Source organism: Leucoraja erinacea, chromosome 17, assembly GCF_028641065.1.
Source record: "Leucoraja erinacea ecotype New England chromosome 17, Leri_hhj_1, whole genome shotgun sequence".
NCBI lineage: Eukaryota > Metazoa > Chordata > Chondrichthyes > Rajiformes > Rajidae > Leucoraja > Leucoraja erinaceus.
The window spans coordinates 10,547,839-10,574,197 of NC_073393.1; the positions used below are offsets into that span (position 1 = coordinate 10,547,839).

Below are 26,359 nucleotides of genomic sequence, written 5' to 3' on the forward strand. Positions count from 1 at the left end.
AAGATGAACCACCATCTATTTGATGGTTCTATTCAGAATAATTGACACTAAAATATTCTAAAGGACTCATACCTAAAGCACCAACTTCTGTACTCTTTCCTCAGATAATTCCCTAGCTCCTGTATTTCCAATATCCTTGCTTTTCTCTTCAGATTCCCCCATCTGTATTTTATGCATATCAGATATTTTATTTATCAAATACATTTGAATGTATCTTTGAAACATTGCTACAGACATCTTCAGCATAATACCCTGTCTGAAGGGCACCACCTCCAGTAATACTCTCCTCCTTCATTATTGTAATTTAGGTGATCAATTCAAACTAAATATAATTGAACACAACATTCTGGCCCAATAGAAACAATCTGGCTATCAGAGATAACAACCAATTCAGTAATGCCTCTCCTTGGTTACAAGATGAATCTAAGTGTACGAGTGCATTTCAACGGCACAGTGTGGTATTGTATCTTCTCAGGCCAAAGTTGCATGGGGTTAATCCTCAAAAGCCTTCTGCAGTATTGAAACTCAGCAGCCTTCTCCTGACCAGAGTGTAGGCACAGCAGTTAAACAAAATTTTCAACAGTATTTATACTGACAAACATTCTCAAAATAAGCACCAAGGGAATGCAAAGGGATTTTCTTTTTTGTTTGGTATGTGGCAAGATTGTTTATTTTATGATAACTTTCAATTTACGTGATATTCATGCAGACACCTTGAATGTATGCTGTTGGTGAATAGGCAGGTGGAGTTGTGATTTACTGCAAACACGCATAGATGAGTTTTACAGGGACTGCTCAGATATAAAGTGACTATCTAAGTTGCTCTTCCCTTCTTCTTCCTCCACTTCTTTAAGCTTCTACAGCTCTTTAGCTAATAGCCAGGACTGTGCCCTCATGATGGTGTTCTGTCATGCATGAAATAGATTACTACAAGTCTTGACCTCACTTTTCCTCTTCAGTACTGCAGGGCACCTCTCACGTGACGTAGAAAGTGCAAGCACTATTTTGGGGATCTGCTTTCTCACACTTTGAGCAGCAGAATGGCTTTCATTACATCCACAAAGCCTACAGAAGCATGGCCTCTGCACTAAAATCATGAACTCTGCCTTCAGCAAATAGCTATTGTGTTCCTCATCTGGAAGACCAGCTATGTTGTTTCGGAATAAAGGCCACAAAGATAATAGATGGTGACCTACATGATACACTACTCTTGGTCATACTGCAATTAGATGCTGAAGGGACTTAAATTTGCAGTATAGAGCTGATATGAGGAGTATTTGAAGTGCTGTGTATTTACTCAATGTCACCACGTGCTATTAGGAAGTCTGAGATTGCCTATTGACAAAAGCAAATTAAATATAATCAGTTCTTTTCAATATACACAATTGGATGTTAAATTTTGCAGTGCTGCAAATTTCTCCACTTCTGAGCATCTGGTAGGAGACAGAAACATAAATGTTTATTCCCATTTCAACCTCAACCACACGGATTTAGTTCTGTTCTAATGTTGCATTATAACTGCAAAGGCTGATTTCAGTTAATATATAGATATTCCAATGCCTCGCACATTATTTTGTTACTCGGGTTTAAATAGGAAAATTACTCCTGGAACGCGCTGAACAGATGGGGCCTGCAGAATACTATTCTCCACTACGACCTTCATGTTCTTCCAGCATATTGACTGGTTGCATCAAGGGCCTGGTTTAGCAAATTGAAAGCTCAGGAACGAAGGAGATTATAAAAAGTGGTGAACACATGGGTACTCCACTCTACACCATCGAATGGATCTATAAGAGGAGATATCTAAAAAAAAAACAGTCTAAAGCATCGAGGACCCACACCACCCTGGCCAGGCTCTCAATTCATTCCAGTCATCAGGAAGAAGATATAGGAGTTCAGGTTCAGGAACAGCTTCTTCCCAATAACCGTCAGGCTATTGAACACTACGAACTTCACGCAAAGTCAAAACAACAAACTGCCTAGGCTGTAAGAGGAACTTTGGGCTCTGCTTTGTTTTTGTGCTATATAGGGTTTTTTTATTTATTGAACTTCTTTCTTTCTTTTCTTTTTTTGTTTATTTTATTATCAATTGAGTACTGCATTTACAAACCTGTTTTCTGCTACTGCAAGTAAAAATGCCATTGTTCCATTTCGGGACATATGACAATAAATCACTCTTTAATCTCTTGACTCTAGCTTGTCCTCTCATGCTCCCTGCTCATTCTCCCTGTCATGATGTACTACATTGGTAAAAGTTACTAATGCATCCAAGTCCGGGAACATATAGCGTGTGTCCATGCAGGAAAGCAATACATTTTCAGCAATTGCTATGGTAGGTTTCTGTAGATTTCTGCACATCATGCCAACATTTGAAAGCAGCAAATGCAAGAAGAAAGAAATAGCCCAGCAACCTACTCATAAATAGCTGATGATCTCTGCAGGTGATCCTAATTAGGGATCTTACTCACAGTTGAAGCCATGTTCAACTACGTCTGTTAAGACATGATGTTAGCAGGCAGTGTTGGAGTCAAATCAGCATTGTATGCTAGTTGACATGAGCATCTGTATATTCATACTTCCATTAGTTGTGCAGCACACACTAAAACACTCAACAATGTGCCATTTTTGCCAACCCAAAGAAAAGCCTGAATAGAATCCAATTTTACCCTATCTCATTCTTAAGTCTCAGCTGGAGCTTTTTTTTTTTGCTGTAACCCTGACTATGAAGCCACTGGGAAATCTTTCCAATCTGCAGTTTTTTCAGAAGCAGGTGTGTGCCATTTAATGGACTTTCCTTTATATATTGCCAAGAAAGATCAATAAAAGAAACAAAAGAGAGAAAGAACACCTCAGTGTAGTATTTACTTCAAAATATTACCGACACCTCCAGCTTCTCCCTCCAACCGCTATGCACATATCGTCGCAACCCTTCCTTAGGAATACATAAACACCAATCTTTGTCCTGTGACGATTGCTTTATAATAGAAATGTCGGCTTTACTAAAAAGGTTTGACACAGGACTCTTACATGTTGCAGTCACATTGAATTAAAAGATAGTTATAAAGAAATAATATATTTTGAAATACTTAGGTGCAGGCTTGAATGGCCAAATGGCCTCCTCCTGCACCTATTTTCTATGTTTCCTATTTTCTAAGTCACAAGGTTTCAAATGTATAATTTACTAGAACATACAACAAACAGTGCAGCACAGGCCCTTCGGCCCACAATGTCTATCGAACACGATTCCAGGTTAAACTAATTTCCCGTGCCTGCACGTGATCCATATCCCTCCATCTCCTCCATACCAAATTGCCAATCTAAAAAGCTTTTAAAAGCTACCATCATATCTACCCCACCACCTCACCTGGCAGCGTTCCAGGCATCCACCACTCTGTGTTAAAACTTGCCCTGCACATCTCCTTTAAACTTTGCTGTGACTTGAACCCGAAGAAGCCTCTGTACATTAACTGCATACTTTTCCAATCAATGTCCCAAACTGCAACACCTCATATTTGCTCGGATAAAACTCCCTCTGCCATTTCTCTGCTCATTTCTGTAGTTGATATATATCCTGCTATATACTTTGACAGTGCTCCTCGCTGTCCCCAATCCCACCAATTTTGGTGTCCTCCGCAAATTTACTAACCAACATATATATTTATATCCAATTTGTTCATATATATCATAATTTGTTCATATATATATCACAAACAAAGGTCACTGAGGAACCTGATGGTGGTGGGTAAAAGGAATAAGCTGCAAGAGGAGATAGTTAAGTCAGGTCACAATAACATTTAAAAGACACTTGGACAGTTATATGGATAGGAAAGGTTTAGAAGGATATGGGCCAAATGCGAGGGAAGTAGGACTAGCTTCCATGGGGTATCTTGGTAGTTGGCATGGACGAGTTGGGCTGAAGGGCCTGTTTCGCTACTGTATGTATGAATGAAAGTACATTTCAGAAGATAAAATGAAGTACTTTGTTAAGATATGAATTAAAACGGCAACTGCCCTTGCAAACTGGACTTTCACGCAACGTTGTGCAGCATCCTTACGGTTACCCGGACTCCAATTGAGTGGCCGTCCCTCGCGTTGCGGTCGAGGATGCGGAGCCGCCACCAAGCGGCCATTCCCTCCCGCGGCGGTGCTGCCCATCGTCAGTGAGATTACGGGAAATATGTCGTCCACCGAAAGTAAATCCGATTCCAACCCGCGCAAAGTGCCGGCGGCGCGGTTCTTCGCCAGGCTGTCGACGCTGATGGAGAAGCCCGAGGTGCGAGGCTTCAGTGTGAGTAACCTGCGCCCCGTCGCCCTGGCAACCTAGTGCCGCCCCTCGGAGCCTGGGCCCTGCCGCTGCACGGCTGCTTTCATCCGTTCACAGCGAGCCCGACCCGCTACTGCTCCCGGGAACATTTCTACTTTCGGCTTTAGGCACTGCAAATTATCTTCCACTTCTAATGAATCACTCCTCCTCTCACAGCACTTTCCCATGCAACCACAAGATGCAAGATCTGTCATTTTATCTCTTCCCTCTCCACCATCCAGAGCCACAAACAGTCCGTCCTCTTGCACTTCTTCCAACATATATTTTGGGCTCAGATCTGGTCTCTTCTATAATGAACAAACCAAATGAAGATGGGATGACTACAAAGCACTTGCTCAGCTCAAGCCTCAGCTTCGAATTGCCTATAAACTTAATTCTCTGTCCCACTCTAACTTCTTTAAATATTTCCTCCTGCACTATTATAGTAAAGCTCAATATAACTGGACATGTTGCAGTCTTCTGGACTCCATATTGACTTTAATTATAACAATTTCAAATGTAAAGAAAATGACCAACACCAAGTAGTGAGGGATTATTCAGGTCATTGCATTTTAAAATTGAATAGGCAGCAATTTATATCTTGGATTATGGCACAATGAAGGAACAATTTCCGTAGGAAACAGAATGTACATGTTTGGCAAGCATACATATGTCTCCTCTATTTAAAATATAGGATATAGAAAAAGTACAAGCAGGAATAAGCGAAATGTCTGTGCCGAACATAATGCCAAGACAAACGTAACCGCGATCCATACCCCTCCGTTATTTGGATATACATGTGCTTATTTAAAAGCCTTTTAAACCCACTATCCTATCTGCCTCCACCTCCAGCCCTGACAGCAGGTTCCAGACACCCACCACCCTCTGTGTAAAAAAATAACTTGCCTCACAAATTTTCTGTAAAATTTGCTTCTCTCATTTTAAAGCTATAGCTTTTAGGCTTTAACATTTCCATCCTGGGAAGAAGATCCTGACTGTCCATCCTGTCTATGTATATTTAAAAAGATCACATGCATAATTATACCAGTTGGGAACTAAATTGGAAAGGTTAAAATTATTTTTACTTACCATTATTTCAGCCAACATGGGAACCAATTTTGTTCCAGAAATCTCAGCAAGATTCAGACTCTTGAGTGATCTAATCAGATTCATAGTATGTGGCATTTTTGGTTTGCTCCCTTGAAGCATATCTCCAGGGAATTTCTTTCAGGTCTGCAGGGAACCTATTTTCAAACTGTTGTAGAGTAATAATAATAATAATAATCTTTATTTATATAGCACTTTTCAACAAAACCAGTATTTGAACCAAAGTGCTTTACAGAGATTGATTAAATTAATTGAACAGATCAAATGTCAATAAATCCATACAAAACAAAAAAGAAAAAGCAGAATTCACTGTGAGGGAAGGCACTAAAAATATCCAGTTCTCCCCCTCATAGTCCACCCGAGGTCAGGGTCTATATGTGGCTTCCTCAACCAACTCGATGTTCTCAGGCCCTCTGCCGCGAAGCTGGATCATCGGCGTCGGGTGAACATTCTTCAGCGGCCTGGACTGAAGCGGCCGCTTCCTCCCTGAAGACTGCAATGTCCAAAGGATGAGGTTCACCCTCAACAGCTATTTTGGCAAGTTCCCATGGATTTTCCCATGGCACAGGGATAAACAGAAACAAACTATGATTCCACCCTGCCCTGGTAGATTTAGGGTACCAGAGGTAGTGGGAACACACTGAATCAATGCAAGCTTTTTCTTTCTCAGAATCCAGAATGAAATAAGTATAGATTGACTGAATGGTTGATTTATTGTGACTAAGGTGCACAACATATTATCAAAAATCACATTGTGGGTTTGTGGTTAAAGCTCTTCATCACTGCATTTTAGCATTTTAGTGAGAATAACTGGTGCTGAGGCCTTGTTATTTTTGGGATGTGGTATGGTGGTTTTGACATCACATTCTACTCAAATTCCACTTGGGTAGCTTACAAAGCAGTGGTATGAACATCGAATTCTCCAATTTCAAGTGCTAACCCACATATTCCCTCTCTCTTTCCCATGGTCCCCTCCCTACCCCACTGCGCATCCATTTCTCCCGCCATCACCCACACCCAGTTCCTTTTTCTTCTTTCATACACTCATTTCCCATCTCCATTTTCCTTTCATCCAGCATCTGCATATTCCAGCATTTGCAGTTTCTTGTGTCTTCAAACCACAACCATTGCTCTATTTCAATCTTTCTCGCTGATAAGTTGTGTCTCATCTCCAACAAACTTCTCCCGTAGGAATGGAGCAAATTGTCTTTACTCCCGGGAAGCTATGACTACTAAAGTAGTCATCGATGTGAAATTCACCACCACCACCATCATGTGTCAGATCAGCCTTTGGTTGATTGAGGAAAAGGGTATCTGTACATCAAAACCTCAAACTTGGCACATAGTCTATTGGGAAGCAGTCATCCCTCTCTACCTCTGTGTTTCTACGACTTGGACTATGTACTGTAGGTATTTCAAATGCTCCGCCAGTCCAGATGAAGGGTCCCAACCTGAAACTGTCCATTTCCCTCCACAGATGGTACCTGACCAGTTGAGTTCCTCCACCAGTTTGGTTCTGTTCCCGATTCCAGCATCTGCAGTCTCTTATACCACCAATACCCATTGGCAAAATCCTCCAAATTCACAAGGACAAGTGAACCAATATCAGTATTGTCTCTCAGGCCAACATCCTTATCATCGAATGCCTTTGAAATCGGCTACATTAGGCAGGCCATTCCTTTCAACAGACTGCAGAACGTCACTCTGAGGTCTTTAGTGAGAGTAAATTACATGATGGACAAAAGCAAAGTTCAAAGAATTGTTGAAGAAATGTAGTAGCTACTCCTGCAAATATCCAGCTTACGGCTGTTCAAAATGGAGAAGAAGCAATCAGAATGATGTTGAGAACTTTGCAACAATGCAGTGGGAGCGCACAGACGCCATGAATAAATGCACGCTACCTCACAAACTAAGCAGCCATTCACCCCATCAGCCACCTTCCTGTCCCATTTGTGGAAGAGCCTGCAGTTCATCCATTGGCAGCAGAACACACAAAACTGGACTGGAAACAAGTCAATGTAGATCCTAAGGAACTGTCTCAAGAGTAAGGTGGTGGTGGTGGAAGTGCTAGTGTACTCTCTCAGTTTCAAATTGATGTGGGTATCGTGGAGATATGCAAACACGAATAAAGAAAATGAGAGTCTTATTAAAAACAGACTTTTTTAAAATACTGTACTTCAGTAAGGAAATTTATCACAATGTGGAGTTTACTCCTGGTTTAACATAAACAATGTTAAAATGATTTTGCTGTTATCATTCTGTTTCAGTGGGATGAGAAAGGAAAGGCAGTTCTTGTGAATGCAAAGGTTTATGAAGAAGAAATCAAAATGTATGGGGAACTACTGCCTGAGCTGAGGAACTATCAGAGTATGTCCATGCTTCACAGCTTACTATGTACCTATGGATTTAAAAAGAAGATGGCAAAGTATGTAATTGAATTGAAAAACATTGTCAACATAAAATTGTTGACTGTATAGCAAGGATATTTAATAATTTGCAGAATCTGAGACAATTGACACACAGAGAATGGTGAATCTCTGGAACTCTCTGCCACAGAGGGTAGTCGAGGCCAGTTCATTGGCTATATTTAAGAGGGAGTTAGATGTGGCCCTTGTGGCTAAAGGGATCAGGGGGTATGGAGAGAAGGCAGGTACGGGATACTGAGTTGGATGATCAGCCATATCATATTTAATGGTGGTGCAGGCTCGAAGGGCCGAATGGCCTACTCCTGCACCTATTTTCTATGTTTCTATGTTTCTAATTGTCTTCTCATAGCATTTCTGAAATCCTTAATTTCAAATTATACTTTCTGCAGAACAAATCTCCAGAACAATAATTGCAACAGCAGAAACATCTGTTCCAGTAATTATTCCAAATTTTATAAAGTAAAATTAAAGTGATTACTTAATTAAGTAGCACAACTGAACATCTTCAGTTACAATCTCTCCTTTGAATACAGTTTCCCGGTAACACCTCCATAGGGCTGAATATTTTATAGAGATTTAGCAGAGCCTTTATTGGTAACTTATTGAAGAAGGTGGAATCCATAATGGAAGTCATAAAGCAAGGCTTTCAATACTAAACTGAAGGGAGTGGGTGCCCAAGGGAGAGAAATAAGGAATAAGACTCGTTGAGGGAGAAACAGGCGTGTAAAATTGGGGAAAGTTACAGAGACTGGATAGTCAAAGTTGCAGACAGATGGAAAAAAACTAAGGGCATTATTAAAATATTTCAGTAAATTACTGTATTGTATATGGAATTAATTTAATTCAGTTTCAAATTAGTATAAATAGCAAAAAAAATTCAATGACAACCTTCAAAAATGTCTTTTCAGTAAAGCACAAATAATGACATTATATAACCATTAGTGCTTTGAGGTTATTAAGGAGGATTCTCCAGGGCCTCTTTAATCTCTGTGCCCTATCTGAAACATGACCTATAACTGTGTTAGCATCTTACATGGTAAACTTGCACTTAAATATAATTAACTCAGACATTTCCCCAGCTGCAGTCTCATGGTAGTGTGTGTTTCCTGGCCGTCTTTTAATGAATGCAAAAGAAAATATATTTTACAGTGCCCTCCATAACGTTTGGGACAAAGACCCATCATTTATTTATTTGCCTCTGTACTCCACAATTTGAGATTTGTAATTTAAAAAAAATCACGTGGTTAAAGTGCACATTGTCAGATTTTTGTAAAGGGTATTTTTATACATTTTGGTTTCATCGTGTAGAAATTACAGCATAGTCCCCTCATTTCAGGGCACCATAATGTTTGGGACACATGGGCTCATGGGCGTTTGTAATTGCTCAGGTGTGTTTAATTGCATCCTTAACGCAGGTATAAGAGAGCTCTCTTCAGGAGTCAGGTGTGGATTTGTCAATGGCCACTGTCCGCAGAAGATTTCATGAACAGAAATACAGAGGTTACATTGAAAGATGCAAATCACTGGTTAACCGCATAAATAGAATGGCCCGGTTACAATTTGCCAAGGAGTACTTAAAAGAGCAACCACAGTTCTGGAAAAAATGTCTTGTGGACAGATGAGACGAAGATTAACTTATATCAGAGTGATGGCAAGAGCAAAGTATGAAGGAGAGAAGGAACTGCCCAAGATTCAAAGCATGCCACAAAGGAGTTTTGCAAAGCTAAAAAATGGTCAATTCTTGAGAGGCCAAGTCAATCACCCTATTTGAACCCAATTGAGCATGCCTTTTATATGCTGAAAAGAAAACTGAAGGGGCCGAGCCCCCAAAACAAGCATAAGCTAAAGATGGCTGCAATACCTGTATGGCAGAGCATCACCAGAGAAGACACCCAGCAACTGGTGATGTCCATGAATCGCAGACTTCAGTCATTGCATGCAAAGGATATGCAACAAAATACTAAACATGACTACTTTAATTTACATGGCATTGCTGAGTCCAAAACATTATGGTGCCCTAAAATGGGGGGACTATGTATAAATACTGCTGTAATTTCTACATGGTGAAACCAAAATGTATAAAAATGGCCTTTATCAAAATCTGACAATGTGCACTTTAACCAAATCTCAAATTGTGGAGTACAGAGGCAAATAAATAAATGATGGGTCTTTGTGCCAAATGGATGGCACTGTATCTAAGTACAACAGGGCTACTCTTTTAAAAAACATATTAGCCTAAATATTGACAATGCTTTCTCATAAATTAGAATATATATTTTCTACATTATTTGTATTAGCTTGATTTCTGTACACGATTGATCAGTTCAGATGTAGCGTGATTTATATAGCTGAAATTTGATTTTGTAATCAAATTATAATTTATATTATAATATAAATCCCCCAAAAACTCAAATATAAAATGTCAAAGAATTATTGGGAAGTTATGTTACAATATAACATATTTAGCTCCAAATTATTTTCCTGGAATAAGTGCAAGATTCTATCAACGGCAATACGTTTTCATACAATAGTTTGACTAATATTTGCCAATGAAATGCTTTCGTGAGATATAGCAATGCTACTTTTGGTAAAAATGATTTTTTTTTTATTCTTAAGATTGGCTGTTTAAGTAGCTTAGGTGTGTGCCATGCAACTTGCATTTGTTTAAACATGCCACAGGTTTAATACCTGGTTTGTATTAAAGCTTTCCCAAATAGCAAGTTTGTTGTTATGAGCTCAAAATGATTAAGAATTTACTATAACCTTGGATTCATGGGTTAAGGAACAATTAGAGGCTTTGTAACCAAACATTGCCCTACCTGGGGGGCAGGGAAATTCAACCGGTATGTCTGCTGCAGAAAAATACCCTGCGACCCTTAGTATAAAACTTTGCTTTAGCTTTGTTTATTCACCCCAAGAGACCAGCCAACTCTCCTGAGGTCTCTATGGGTAGTGACCAGTTGAAACAAAAAATAATTCACTTTTCTCATTATAGAATATGTGAATATCATGCAAGAATTGAGAATATATTTTAAAAATGATCCCAAAATTGAATAAAATGCCCATATTACTCACGATTCACTGGTGCTATGGAATACATCTAGCTAATTATCTATATTGAAGGCGGTGATGGAAGAAATTAGGGAAAAACATTGAGACTGCACCAGAAAGTAACCTTTAATTTTCACACATTGCTGCAGAGAACGGGAAAATTATTTCTGTTTCAATTGGTAATCAGCTAGTAACAACGGGAAGGAAAAGTTCCTGACCTGTACTTTTTCAAACTTTACATAGTCGTAAGCATGATATAAATAAAGAAGCTTAATTCAATATCCATTACATCAGGTAAAATATGTTATATAATAATATCAAATTAAGTGGATTGAACAGTGCAAAAGATATTCTACATTAAACATGCAAGGAACAGAAAAGCTATTAATAGCTATTGTAAAACTATTATATAATACTATTAATACATTTTAAAGGAATATCTCTTTATCAACAAGATTCTTCTTCTTTTTGCGTATGGGGTGCACAGCCTAAAGTTGTAGGACAACTCGTTCTATTTGATCTTATTTGATTGTGCATGCCGGGTTGATTGCATTCGTCGAAAAAGGGCGGTCCAAGTGAAAGTTGCAATCTTCCACCCCAACAAGATTCCACCCCAACTACATGCACATCTCAGGAAAAAAAACAAAATTCTTAACTGTTAACAAAATTGTGGTCTTGAAATCCAAGGGTTGCAAGCCTCTTTTCCAAAGTATACCGACAGCTTTTCACAGGCAAAAAGATTGCGGGTTGGGCTTTGCAAGGTGTAAAACCTATAATTGGATGTAGCAGTTAAAAATGATATAATCAAGAAGTTCAAATTTCGTATTTAAAACAAATAAAAAGCCATAAATCGACTTTTATAATTAATGACATAAAAAACGAAACAAAGATTCTTAAAGCAGGTTCTTAAAGCACCTTTCTTAAACGCAAGCCTTTTAGCTCCTAAATCTTTGTCCAATAATTCTCATTGAAATGAATGAGATCTCAGCCCCATCCACCAGGGCTTCTGTGATTCATATTCTGAGAATTCCCTCAGCAGCACCTATCAACACCACCACTAATAGACAGTAAGATCTGTTCTGCCGTATCCTATTTCCCGAATCAGAACGGCAGTAGATAACAACAAGGAATAACAGAGTGGTGAGGAAAATATGGAAGTAGAAAAAATGATAAAAGATATTTACGGTGTAAATATTGTTTGCCTCTTGCTGCGAAGCCTGGTCTGTGGGGTCGTCTCCAGCATCTGTGTTAAAGTATATTAAATGACTTTAGACTGTAGCTTTCTACCCCAGTGGTAATTTGGGACCTCAAAGTCAAAGACAGTTTGACTTCGCACTGTCGGTAGTAGTCTGAAGCTGCTGGTAGGTGGGGATGCCTACACTACATGTAAAATTGGAGTTAAATATTGTGAACGTTGAAAATAAAATATAAATGCTGGAAATATTCGGCTGATCCAGCATCATTTGTAGGGATTAAATCAGAGGAATGATAAAACAGATTATTATTCAAATCATGCATTAAGGGTGGCAAATTGATTATTTTTTCAAGGAGAAATGTGATAGACGTCCATGAGAGGCACATGTAGGGTAGACAGTCAGAACCTATTTTTTTCTAGGGTGTAAATGTCAAAAGGCTAGAGGACAGATCTTTACGGTGAAAATGGGCAAAGTTTAAAGATGGTGTGCGGGGCAATTTATTTTACACAAATAGTGGGTGCCTGAAAACAAAGTGGTGGTGGAGGCAGATGCGGTCGTGGCATTTCAGAGGCTTTTAGATAGGCACACGAATGTACAGTGAATAGAGGGGTGTGAATTACGTGCAGGCAGATGAGATTGGCATCATGTTTACACAGACTGAAGGCCGAAGACCTGTTCATGTGCTGTACTTTTCAATGTTCTATGTAAAGAGGTTGAGGGTCCTGAAGCATGAAATGCTTAAAGCTAGCGTACTGTTGCAGTGGGAAATCTAATGGAATGCAGAAACAGGGAACGACATGCTGATTTACTGAGAAAGACACAAATGCTGGAGTAACTCAGTGGATCAGGCAGCACATCCTTGGAGAACATGGATAGGTGACATTTCAGACCAGGTACCTTCTTCATACTGATTGCAGGGGTGGGGGGGGGAAAGGAGAGCTAATGGAATGCTATTTTACTTCAATTTGGTTGGAGTATAAAAGGTAGTAAATCTTGCATCAACTGTATAAAACACTAGTGAGACCACAGCTAGAGTACTGTATACAATTTTGCTTTCCCTATTTAAGGAAACATTATCTTTGGAGGTTGTTCAAGGAAAGTTGAATCCAGGTATGGATGAGAAAAGCTTGAACAGGTTGGATTTATACTCAGGGTTTAGAGAGGCAATCTATTGAAATATGTTACATTCATAGGTCACACAAAATAACTATGCAGACCATTTCTGGTCCATGGTCGTAAGATTGCAGACCAACATTGCTATCATTTTGTTTTGATATTCTGAAAAAACTCAAAGCTCTTAATAATAACATTTTCAAATAAATCTATTGAAAGCAAGATTATTAGAGCTATGCATTAAATGTTACTTTAAGTTAATTTTGTTGGATTTTGCAGATATGTGATAACTTCTTCGGGCGGGTGGGACTAGTGTAAATGGGGCATCTTGGTTGGCATGAGCATGCTGGGCCGAAGTGCCTGTTTACGTGCTTGATAACTATTAAAAGGCAAAAAGGGGACATAAAATTATGAAAAATATAAAATCTTTTCAGCATTTAACCTAACTCATCGCATGCATTGAATTATTTTCTATTACGCGCATTCAACTTAATTGTAATTTGGTTAATGAATTGCATTGTTTTTTCCTATACTTCTAGGGCCAGTGCAGAAGTCCACATTTTCCAGCATCCAGATTTCACAAAAGAACACTCATACAAAGATCTTGAGAGTGAAAGCAGTAAACCTGATACTTCAACAGTTACTTTACAGCAGAAGAGAGCCCATAAGAAAAAGCGACGCAATGACGGGGTGGTGCTGCTAAATAGTACAGCAATCTCTCCAAAAACATCCACAGTATCTCTGGAAAATAACAGCAAAATATGTAAGTTAAATAAATATTGTGTAATATCTTTTTGCACCATGAACATTTCTCAAACTTTAAATTAACTATAGTTTACCAGCATGAATATATTCATAGAGCAATTATGTCAGAGATTGGGGAGTGTAGTTAATAAATCCACATCTTTCCTAGTTAGAATACAATCCAAATTGATGATGTCAATGTCCTATCCCTGCCATCGTAAATATTCTAAATAAGACAAGCCTGACCACTCTTTCTACTCCCTGTGGATCACAGCAAAGTTCTGTGCAGTCCAGACAAATGAACCCCAAATTAATGATCTTGCTTGAAGTGGGCAATAAGGACAGCTAAAGTGGGAAATGGACCTATCTTCAGAAATTAACTTATGCTGCAATGATGGCACACTTACTATTATGCATCTTGTGTATTGCACCCATCAAATTTGCCATGGTCATAGAGTCAACTACTTTCACCCTTTTCTGTAAAATGTAAAGATGTGGAATCCCAAAATATTAAATCCAAAATTTATTATTTTCTGTGAATATATACACAATTTGCAAAATATTCAGTTAATCTGGAGAATTGTCCATTGAGATGAACGGTAGATAGGGTTTATCACAACACATTAATATAGCACCCTCAATCACAGGAAAATGTTCCAAACCATTTCAACAGTCTAATCAGACTGAAAGGGCACAGACACAAAGGAGTTGTTATCAGACATATGAACAACCATTGGATGAGAGAGTTAGGTTTCAAGAGGAGCCAGGAGAAAAATATTTCAGAACTTGATGTCTTGAGAATTGCAATGGCGGAGGAGAGTGTATTAATGCCTTTAAAATGGAGATTAATTAAGAGTGGCGAGAGTGTTTTGAGTTACAAATATCAAAGTACTTAACAGGACAATGAGAGATGGAAGTGTACCAGTATAAAATGCAGTTCAATTGCAATGTGAGTGATAGACGAAAACCCAACTTCGATGGTTCTTTCAGAAAATGCTCAACAGTTTTGATTGAGCTGTCATTTATGGCATTTGGAAGATGGGGAGAATGGCAGGCCATAAAGCACAGGAGCAGAATTAGGCCTTTCAGCCCATCGAGTCTACTACGCCATTCATTCATGGTTGATCAATCTTTCCCACCTCAACCCCATTCTCCTGCCTTCTCCCCAAAACCTTTAACACCCTCCCTAATCAAGAACTTATCAATCACTGCCTTAAAAATACCCAAATGTTTAGGCTTCCACAACCATCTGTGGCAATGAATTCCACAGATTCACCACCCTCTGCTAAATAAATTCCTCCTCATCTCCATTTTGAAGGAATGTCCTTTTATTCTGAAGCTGTGCCCTCTGGTCCTAGACACTCCCACTACTTGAAACATCCTTTCCACATCCACTCTATCTAAGCCTTTCATTATCCGGTAGGTTTCAATGAGATCCCCCCCTCACTCTTCCAAACTCCAGCCAAGACCAGGGGTACAGAGAGGTAGTAATGACATTTGTACCAGGAACCAGATGTCAGCTAAGCAGTGCTTAATATTTATGTTCAACTACTAAAATAAAATATATAGCTTATCCTGTCTGCCTGGGTGACGTGCCAAAATATTTATTCTTTAACCAACATTCAAAATGGAGTCACAGTATCAATGCTATGTGTGGGGCCTTGTAAAGCACAAATTGTATCTCAAGTTTCTCACCCAGAACAGCGTCTCAAATTCAAAAAATATTTTTGAAAGTAAAGTACTTAGATATGTTGTGAAGGATGGTTTATAAATGAAAGTTTCTTTGTATAAAATTATGTAGTGATATCTCATTACAAATCTTTAAAGCACAGGATGTTACATTTGGCCTAAGTAGTCTCCTATCGTCTATTATTTAAAAAATCAATATTCAGAGGTTTGGTTTTATTGGTTAGTTATAATGATTGGCAGTTCATCTGCTTACATTCAAGTACATTTTTATCAATGTTTATATGATAGAAGTTTTATTTACCTGACACATTATCTGCTGCAATTTTCCAATCGATTGCATCATAAATGGTTTCAAGATTAATATAAATTGGTAGCCCTTAAAATTATATTTACTGACAATTATATTTAACTTACTTTGCCTGACTATTGCTAATTTCAGCAGAAAATTGAGCTTTTTAAGTTTGCTTCATGTGCACAGCTCTCGTTTTATAGTATCTGCAGGAAAACAACGGCGGATGTTATACCAATACATCAATTTTGATAATCCAGAATTTAACATAATTACTGCTGCTGAGAGTGATAAAGAACAGAGCATCCAGGAAAATGTTAGTGAGAGCAAAGCAAAAGTACCCATTCCGAACCATCAAACAGCGCGACCAACAGGTAATTCCACATTCACAAATGCACTGTTCAATTTATTTAATTTCATGTATTCTGATTTGAAGAAAAAAATGTTTTCTCTGTCATCTACATCCAAATCTTAACTAGCAAGAATGGAGGATGGGTTAGTTGAACTGAGACAAGATCAAGTTCTGTGATACAGAATCTCAGATTCTGCCAAGTGCTCACTTTGGAGGTCGGTTGTGTTATGGTAGGCGGAAGGAGAGCAGAGATAAAATAATCTTCCCAACTTTAGTGGTACAAGCCAATAATCAAGAAAGACACAAAGTGCTGGAGTAACAGCAGGTCAGGCAAGATATCTGGAGAAAAATAATGGGTGACATTTCGAGTCGGGACCCTTCTTCAGAATGAATGTAGGGGTGGTGGGGGAGAAGGGATGGGAGGTGAAGAGCTGGAGACCTGAACCAACCAGGGAACCAACAATCATGATACTGTAGTTGTGTGTTAGGTTAAATGTTCAATTGATTATAACCCTACAATACTGTAAAGGATTTACAGCATTCTGATCCTTTCAGATCCTCTCAGAAAGATTCAGTGGTCTCCAGGTGACAAGAACATTTTCACTCATTTTGGCCCAAGGAGAATTTTTAAAATTGTGGTCGTTTAAATAAAGCATGAGGATATTTGGCATATCTCACACCTCAGGCATCTTTTTTTACCAGTGCATTAAATTGACTTGTTCACTGTCAAATGTCAGAGGGAACATTCAGATTTATGGAAATGTTACTTTTTCTTTGACTCCATATTGGTTAATGTGTTTCCGTCCATATTACTGGCTTTTACCATTCACGTGTTCATCAATAACAATGTGTTTAATTTTGCTTAATCATGCACTTTCTAGCAGGATAGGAAATTTTCATAATTAATGAATGTTTTCATTCAGTCAATTCAAAACATTTAATTGTTGCAGAGTTCAAGAATAGCATTGTTCCATCTTTAAAAATCTTCACATCAATGCCAATCGTATTTTAGGTCTAAAAGCCAAAATTAAATTAAATACAGTTTTGTTATATGTCTTCAACGCCTTATTGAAACCACAGATACAGTGCATTCAGAAAGTATTCAGACCCCTTCACTTTTTCCACATTTTGTTACATTACAGCTTTATTCTAAAATGGATTAAATTATTCTTTTTAAATCATCAATTTACACACAATACCCCATAATAATAAAGCAAAAACAGGTGTTTAGAAATGTTTGCAAAGTAATTAAAAATAAATTCCGGGTTGGAATGAGGTGAACAGGTGTGTGTGAGCCTGGCTCCCAATTTCTGCTCAAAGTCTACCTGTTCATTTTTGTCATATGCTTGATTGAACACTGTGTACAACTCGAGGCATTGGTAGACACTGAAACGGCAAATGAAATGCACCGCCGAGCTAAAACTGGGGAAAAAGACGGCAAAGTCTCAAACAAGGATGCTACAGTCATGGCGCCACTGCCTGGTGCTGGACCTGAACTACCAGAGGATCGCGAGAGGCTTCGTTCAGTAGTCCTTGCCGATATGACACAAGCGATAAACTCTGCCATAAAAAAAGAGAACTTGAAGATGCTCTGTCGCCGGTGAACACCAATCTGGAGCAAGTTAAGTCCTACTACGTAACACATGATGAACGCATTTGCGAGGTTGAAGACGGCCTGAATGACCACAGTGACAGACTGGTGATCGTCAAAGCCGCCATAGCTACATTACAGAGTGAAAACGCACTTTTGAAAGGGAAGCTAGATGACCTCGAGAATCGGTCGAGGAGATCCAACCTAAGGGTGGTCGGGATTCCCGAAAAATTGGAAGGCTTGGACCCTGTCAAATTCACGACTGAGTTTTTTTGAAGAAGTGCTGGGGGCTGATTTCTTCCCAAGACCTCTCATGCTTTCGCGCGCCCACTGAGTTGGACCTACACCAACGAATGTCCCGAATACCAAGCCATCTAGACCAAGAGTGTTCCTGGTTGTCTTTCACTACTTTCAGGACAAACATCGCATCATCACTAGACGGAGGCAGGAGCTGTCCTTCCACGGGCAGCGGGTGCTTTTTCATGAGGATTTCAGCGCGGAACTGGGGAGAAAACGTGCAGCTTTTAGGGAGATAAAATCCCTGCTCTACGAGAAAGGGGTTCGATTCAGCCTCCTGTATCCTGCCTGGCTCCAGGTTACTCATGAAAGTAAAAACCATTGCTTCAATACACCAGAGGCTGACAAAGAGTTTTACCACTAGATGACGGCCATGAAGAGCATGGATATTTTAGGATATTCATGCGGCATTGGCACGGTCTCCTGCGGCGGCAAACTGTTAATTTTTGTAAGATTTGTTCATTCTTTGTGGAATTCGATTGAGCTGAACTGCCATGCTGCTGAATCTGATTAATGAGTCGAGGACTTTCAACCAGCGGAAATGTACACGTTTAGAATTGCTCTCTGGGATACAACTTTTATTTCTTTCGTTCTCATAATACTTTGCTTGACCTGTGTTATCTTTAGCCTATATACCTTAAAGGTAGAACAAACGTCCGTATAATTTTCAAAGAAGGGAGCCACCCTCAAATGGATTTCAAGTTTTAGTTAGGGAACGCTTTGGAAGTTTTTTGTTTTGTGATGCCTGCGATCGTCCTGTTGGGGAAGAAGATCTAGGTTTTGGGGGTTAAATGTTTTTTCTTGTTATTGTAAGGGGATGAGTGAAATGTTTTGGGTAATGGCAGCTTATTCTTTGAATGTCACGAATGCACTAGAATTTTCTTTTCTCCATTGTGTGTTTTCACATGCAGCCTTGGTGTTGTTTTGGATGGCAGGCCCTGTATGTATTTTTGAAATATGTATTTTGAAATAAGTCTAATGGTGACATTGATGGAGGCCATCCTGTGAGGTATATATCTTGGAACGTAAAGGGGCTTAATGGTCCTGTTAAAAGAGCTAAAGTTTTTTCTCATCAAAAACAATTAAAAACAGATATACTACTTCTACAAGAAACTCATTTAAGAATGGAAGATCATACTAGGCTGCGTAAAGCGTGGGTTAGTCAGATTTTTCACTAGATTTAGTAGCATGTCCAGGGGTGTGGCAATATTAATCACCAAAAGAATACAGTTTACACCATTTGACGTAGTCAGTCACCCTAATGGCCAGTTTATTATAGTTTCCGGGTCTCTTTTTCAAAAACCTGTCGTCTTAGTGAATGTTTATGCCCCTAATTGGGATGATGTCCAATTTGCAAATAAGGTTTTGTCATTAATATCTGATCTGAACACGCAACAGCCCCCCCCCTTTCACAGACATCTATTTCACTTTTTCTCAAAAAAGACAAGGATCCGACTTAATGTGGATCATACCGCCCCATCTCACTTCTGAATGTAGAAGTAAAAATTTGGGCAAAGGCTCTGGCTTGCCATTTAGAATGCCAACTTCCCGAAATAATCTCAGTAGATCAAACAGGTTTCATTAAAAATCGTAATTTCTTTTAAAATATCCATCAACTGGCCAGTGTGGTCACAGGCTGGTGCCTGTTTTCCAGAGCTCCCGTGGCTCCGCTGGACTGGAAGGCGGCAGCTTCGACCACCCCCGGGCTGCGGAGCTTGAACCGCGGGACTGACTTACCATCGCCCGGTGGGGTATCGCCTCAGCGCAAAAGGAGGAGGGAAGAGACATTAACCCTAAGACTTTTGCCTCCATCACAGTGAGGAGGTGCCTGGTGAACTCACTGTGGTGGATGTTAATTTCTGTTTATTGTGTGTTGTTTATTATTACATGTATGGCTGCAGGCAATTTCGCTGCCACTAAGTCAAGTCGAGTCAAGTTTATTTGTCACATACGAGATGTGCAGTGAAATGAAAGTGGCAATGCTCGCGGACTTTGTGCAAAAAGACAAACAAACAACCAAACAACCTATAAACACAATCATAACCACACACATATTCTTTTACATATTAAATATTGGAAGGAAAAACATTCAGTAAAGTTACATCAGCTTCAATTCTGGGTCCCATTCACAGTAACCATTTATTCCCCCCTTCTACACTGGAATCAACGTTTAGACAATGGGGTTTGAATGGTCTTATGTGCATTAAGGATTTATACACCAACAACATATTTGATAGTTTTGATAACCTGTACAGAAAATATGTCCTCCTACATAATCATTTCTTTAAATATCTTCAGATGCGCCACTTTGCCATGAAAACGTTTCCCTCTTTTTCTGATCTCCCGCCTGTCACAGTGTTGGACAAACTCACTCTTACCTTTGCAAATAAAGGACTGATCTCTGTATTATATTCTCAACTGATGTCTTCATGAGATCAAAACCTGAACTAAGCTAAAACTAGGAGGGAGGATGACCTTGGTATGGATCTGTCTGAGGAATGCTGGACAGCAAGACTGAAAAGAGTCCATTCCTCGTCATCAAGTGCTAGGTTGTTGTATAATGAATGAGCGTATTCTGAACCATCTGACATGTTGTGGGTATGTATGGGCGTGCACCTTGGAAGAATGTAGAGGTATTGCTGTCAAAATGTGCATTTGTATTTGTGATATGTTGTATTGTGAACACATCACCTGCCAAGGGGTGTTCAGGGAGGGTGGGTGACGGTAACTTTGATGTTATATATAAAACACAAAATGGAGGGAAATGTAATGCATTACATCAGCTGTATTGAATCTGTCCTTCAATAAAAAGTCAGTAAAAATAAATAACTGAAATATCACATTTACATAAGTATTCAGACCCTTGCTATGACACTCAAAATTGAGCTTAGGTACAACCTGTTTCCATTGATTATCCTTGAGATATTTCTACAACTTGATTGGAGTCCACCAGTGGTAAATTAAATTGATTGTATATGATTTGGAAAGGCACACACATGTCTATATAAGGTCCCACAGTTGACAGTGAATGTCAGAGCAAAAACCAAGCCATGAAGACGAAGGAATTGTCCGTAGACCTCAGAGACAGGATTGTGTCGAGACACAGATCTGGGAAAGGGTATAAAACAATTTCTGCAGCATTGCAGGTGCCGAAGAACACAGTGGCCTGTCATTCTTAAACAGAAGAACTTTGGAACCACCAGGATTATTCATAGAGCTGGTCAAAGAGAGCAATCGGGGGAGATGGGCCTTGGTCAGGGAGGTGACCAATAACCCAATGGCCATTCGGACAGAGCTCCAGAGTTCCTTTGCGGAGATGGGAGAACCTTCCAGAAGGACAACTATATCTGCAGTACTCCACCAATCAGGCCTTTATGGTAGTCGCCAGATGGAAGCCACTCCTCAGTAAAAGGCACATGACAGCCCGCTTGGAGTTTGCCAAATGGCACCTAAAGAACTCTCAGACCATGAGAAACAAGATTCTCTGGTCTGATGAAACTAAGATTGAACTCTTTGGTCTGAATGCCAAGCATCACATCTGGAGGAAAGCAGGCACCGCTCATCATCTGGCCAATACCATACCTACGGTGAAGCATGGTGGTAGCAGCATCATGCTGTGGGGATGTTTTTCAGCAGCAGGAACAGGGAGACTAGTCAGGAAAAGTGAACGGTCGAGGGAAAGGTGAACGGAGCAAAGTGCAGAGAGATCCTTGATGAAAACATGCTTCAGAGCGTTCTGGACCTCAGACTGGGGCGGAGGTTCACCTTCCAACAGGATAACGACCCTAACCACACAGCCAAGACAATGCAGGAGTGGCTTTGTGGCAAGTCTGTGAATGTCCTTGAGTGGCCCAGCCAGAGCCTGGACTTGAACCCAATCGAACATCTCTGGAGGGACCTGAAAATAGTTGTGCATCGACGCTCCCCATCCAACCTGACAGAGCTTGAGAGGATCTGCTGAGAAGAATGGGAGAAATTACCCAAATACAGGTGTGCCAAGCTTGTAGTGTCATATACCCAAGACTTGAGGCTGTAATCGTTGCCAAAGGTGCCTCAACAAAGTACTGAGTAAAGGGTCTGAATACTTATGTAAATGTGATATTTCAGTTATTTCTTCTTAATTACTTTGCAAAAATTTCTAAACATCTGTTTTCACTTTTTTAATATTGGATATTGTGTGTAGATTGATGATTAAAAAAGTGAATTTAATCCATTGTGGAATAAGGCTGTAAAGCAACAAAATGTGGAAAAAGTGAAGGGGTTTGAATACTTTCTGAACGCACAGTATATCCTGAATGCACCCCGTGATAGTTTCAAGATATCCAAGTTAATGTAAAAAGCTGGTATGCCACATGCCTACGAACTCTTAAATTTTCCTTATTTTTCTTCTGGCAGAAGGAATTCAAGTTCTTATGCGCAACATTTGGTCACATTGAATAAAATCTACCCAAACAAGTACCTGCAATTTGTTTAATATGTATATTAATCGATCTATCAAAGCATAAAAGCTTAATGAATAAAAGCAATTAATAAAATTATCAAATTTTATATTTACAGATCATGAAAGCAAAGAGGATTCCCTTTTACGAACGTCACCAAGTTTGTCTTTAGGTACTCCAGAAAAGTCGGAGCCCAATAAATCATCACAAGTCTCTCTGGATATAAATAAGATGCTTAGTATTTGTGCAGCTCCTCTAGTACCTCCACTTTCTCCACAGCCAAAATGTTAATTTGTGAGAAAATTTAAAATCACCTGCAAGTCCCACTTTTTAAACTCTTAATTTGTAAAATTATCTTGGTGATCAAATCTGCAGCAATAACAGAGTTGGAGGTGTATGAACAAACACATTTTTGTGTGTTATTAAATGGACAGTAAAGTTTTGAAGCACAATAAATGGATTTGTTTATCAAAATGTGTGAACAGAAAATAAATAATGTTGTACAATAATTATGCCTTTAACAATTTATAGCTTCACTTAAAAGTATATCAGATTTTAAAGGAATAACCATAAGTTACTCAGCCCCCTTGAACCTGTTCTGCCATTAGATTACATTTTGATTACGAGCTTCATATTTAATTAATAGTCTTGTATTCATATAACCCTTAATTTTTTTTACAAAGAGAAGGGAGGGTGATACTACTGCCCGAGGGAGACAATTAGAGATACAGCTTGGATTATTTATTTGATGCACTTTATTTCAAAAACACATCTATAACATTTCTAACATTTTGAAGCCTTTCCAATAGTTCACCAAAACAAACTGTTAAATCTAACCCTCACAATCATTTCATTGTGTGGAATTACTAAACTACCCAATGCCTATTCTCAGGACATATGACCTAAAGGGCATTGTTGCGAGATGAAAGCTCAAGAAGCTAAATAGTCAATGACAAGGAAGTTGAGACATTCTTGTAAAAATCCAGGCCAATGTACATATGAATAGGTTAGGGTGATCTTGTGGCACAGCGGTAGAGTTGCTGCCTTACAGCGAATGCAGCGCCAGAGACCTGGGTTCAATCCCGACTACGAATGCTGTCTGTACGGAGTTTGTACGTTCTTCACGTGACCTGCGTGGGTTTTCGCCGATATCTTTGGTTTCCTCCCACACTCCAAAGTGGTACAGGTTTGTAGTTTAATTGGCTTCGTAAATGTAAAAATTGTCCCTAGTGGGTGTAGGATAGTGTTAATGTGGGGGGGGTCACTGGTCGGCGCAGACCCGGTGGGCCGAAGGGCCACTTTCTGCGCTGTATCTGTAAAATTAAAATTGTTGTCACTAACTCCAATCTCTCTCACATTGCTTTAGGTTAATGAATTTATTATTAATTAATTTTGAATATTCATGTTCGTGAGATTTAAAAATGAATTCAATACACGTTGCAGGCATTGCAAGCATTTATTGTTCATTGTTAACAGCACCCAGACTGAAGAGGAGTTAGAAGCCATCCATATCTTGTGTTATTTGAACATCGTCTTATCAATGTTCCAGGATACTGGCTGCTAGACTGATAACTTAGCCACTATATTATTATTTTATTTAAGTGATAAATATTAGAAATTTCAGCCACTGAGAAAGAAATGAACAAACATTCCTTTCAGAAAGCATGTTGGTGGACACATGTCCACAAGGAAGTTTTACACAGGCACAAACCATAATAATGAGGTAGATTTGCAAACATAGATATTGCATGAAAATTTCATCCAGACTTAAAAAAATAAAAGTCATAAACTTCAAATGTCATAAACTTCATGCAATTTAAGTGGGACACTTGCTTTAAAGATCTAGTTAACATTGCCAACTAAAGAAATTCAGAATATATTTCAATGAGGTGGTAAATTCAATGTTAATGCTTTTTTCTCTCTTCTCACCAAAGTTGCTCACTGACATTGAAGCAGTGCCCAAACAGCTACTAAGTAGAAGCCCACAACTAATCTTAACAATAATACAAAGTCGAAAAACATGCAGCAGCTTCCTGACCTGCTGAATATTACCAGCAACTGCAGTATTTTGCTTATGAGCTTGTCTGTTGGGATCAGAGGGTGTAACTGGCAAGTCTCAGCTCACACACATACACCTTCCAGCTGATAGCAAAGTAGCAAAACACTCCAGTGACTAACAGGCTTGATTGCAACACCCAGTTTATATCGAGAGCCAAGTTACTCATATTAATCAACCAACGACAAATGTTTCTTTAAAAAAAATACTAAAGGGAAATTTCAAGGACAGAATCATTAACAAAATTTGGTAAATGTGGAAGGCAAAGATAGACACAAAAAGCTGGAGTAACTCAGCTGGATAGGTAGCATCAATGGAGAGACGGAATGGGTGACATTTCGGGTCAAGACTTCTTCAGACTAGTCAGGGGAGAGGGAAACAAGAGATAGAGACGAGTATATAGAGAGATAAAAAACAATGAATTAAAGATATGCAAAAAAGTAATGATGATAAAGGATCAGGCCATTGTTAGCTGTTTGATGGGTGAAAACGAGAAGCTAGTGGGATTTGGATGGGGGAAGGCTGGAGTTACTTGAAATTAGAGAAATCAAAACTCATACCACTGGGCTGTAAGCTGCCCAAGTGAAATATAGAAGGCAAATGGGTAAAAATTCAGTCAGGGGTTTTAAAGGAACACATTGAAAAGGTAGAGAAGCAAACAGGTTGGAAGAGGAATCCCAAAGGAGAATACAGGTACTTGCATTCAGGTGAGATGAATTAGCTATGTCTGCACCAGTGCAGACATCAAGCATTTCAAAACAAGAAGAATTTTATAATCAAGGCACTGCTTAATTTGGATTAATATGCATAAGTCATAGGTGCACAAGTGTTAGTGTCCAGAGATTTAAATATCCTCAAGTTTACAATGGGTAGGATCAGTAAGTCAAAGTAAGTCAAGTCATCAGTAAGCCAAGTAAGTTTCTTGGAGATCGTCCACAGATAACAAAAATATATATTTGAGTATTTCAAAAAATAAAATATGGAAGAAATAAAATAAGATTTAGTTTTCATTTTTAGTTTTGGAGATACAGCATGGGAATAGGCCCTTCGGTCCACTGTCTGCACTGATTAACCATCACCTGTACATTAGTTCTATCCTACACAATAGGGACAATTTACAGCAGCCAATTAACGTACAAACCTGGATGTCTTTAGGATGCGAGGGGAAACCGGAGCACCCGGAGAAAACCCATGCGGTCACAGAGATAACGTGCAAACTCCACATAGACAGCACCCATGGTCAGGATCAAACCCAGGTCTCTGCAAGGCTGCAACTCTACTGCTGCATTACTGCGCTGCCCATAATGTTGCAGGGTATATTTTGGTTGCATGGTTTAAAGCTCATCCTGGCCCTCATTATGACAGGAATAAACGTTGATAAAGTTGGTAGCGAAGGAAAGGAGTTAATATGGATTGTAGATATTAGCCAATTTCAAGGAAATTTCTTCTGATCCAATACTGATGTGCCAAAGGTAGTTTGACAAATTAGATTAGACGGTGACAGGATCAGCTGGGTATGGCTGCATACTCGTGGTAACTAATGTCATATTTCCACAGCTGAATCAAAATTAAAGGTCACACCAAAACTACAATGTTGCAAATTTATAAATTAGCAACAGAACAGAATTTGACGATAAAGTATTAAATTACTTAGTCAAGGTTCTCAATGCTGTGATGCCAACCACATACAACAGCCTTGAACAGTT

General features: G+C 39.1%; 1 protein-coding gene across 1 annotated transcript; it reads left to right on the forward strand.

Annotated features, from left to right (window-relative positions):
* Positions 1-1,363: 1,363 nt before the first annotated feature.
* LOC129705083 (uncharacterized protein C16orf86-like) lies at positions 1,364-26,301 on the forward strand. The gene is made up of 5 exons (XM_055648479.1): positions 1,364-4,288; positions 7,678-7,835; positions 13,736-13,959; positions 16,122-16,292; positions 22,716-26,301. The coding sequence occupies exons 1-5, from the start codon at positions 4,178-4,180 to the stop codon at positions 22,886-22,888; spliced, it is 837 nt and encodes a 278-aa protein (XP_055504454.1). The 5' UTR covers positions 1,364-4,177; the 3' UTR covers positions 22,889-26,301.
* The last annotated feature ends 58 nt before the right edge of the window (positions 26,302-26,359 follow it).

Bases quoted from the DNA above. Each gene is read 5' to 3' on its own strand.
- LOC129705083 (XM_055648479.1), top strand. From the start codon at position 4,178: ATGTCGTCCACCGAAAGTAAATCCGATTCCAACCCGCGCAAAGTGCCG. The intron at 7,836-13,735 runs GTATGTAATTGA...CTATACTTCTAG, and splicing joins TTTAAAAAGAAGATGGCAAA to GGCCAGTGCAGAAGTCCACA. The intron at 16,293-22,715 runs GTAATTCCACAT...TTATATTTACAG, and splicing joins TCAAACAGCGCGACCAACAG to ATCATGAAAGCAAAGAGGAT.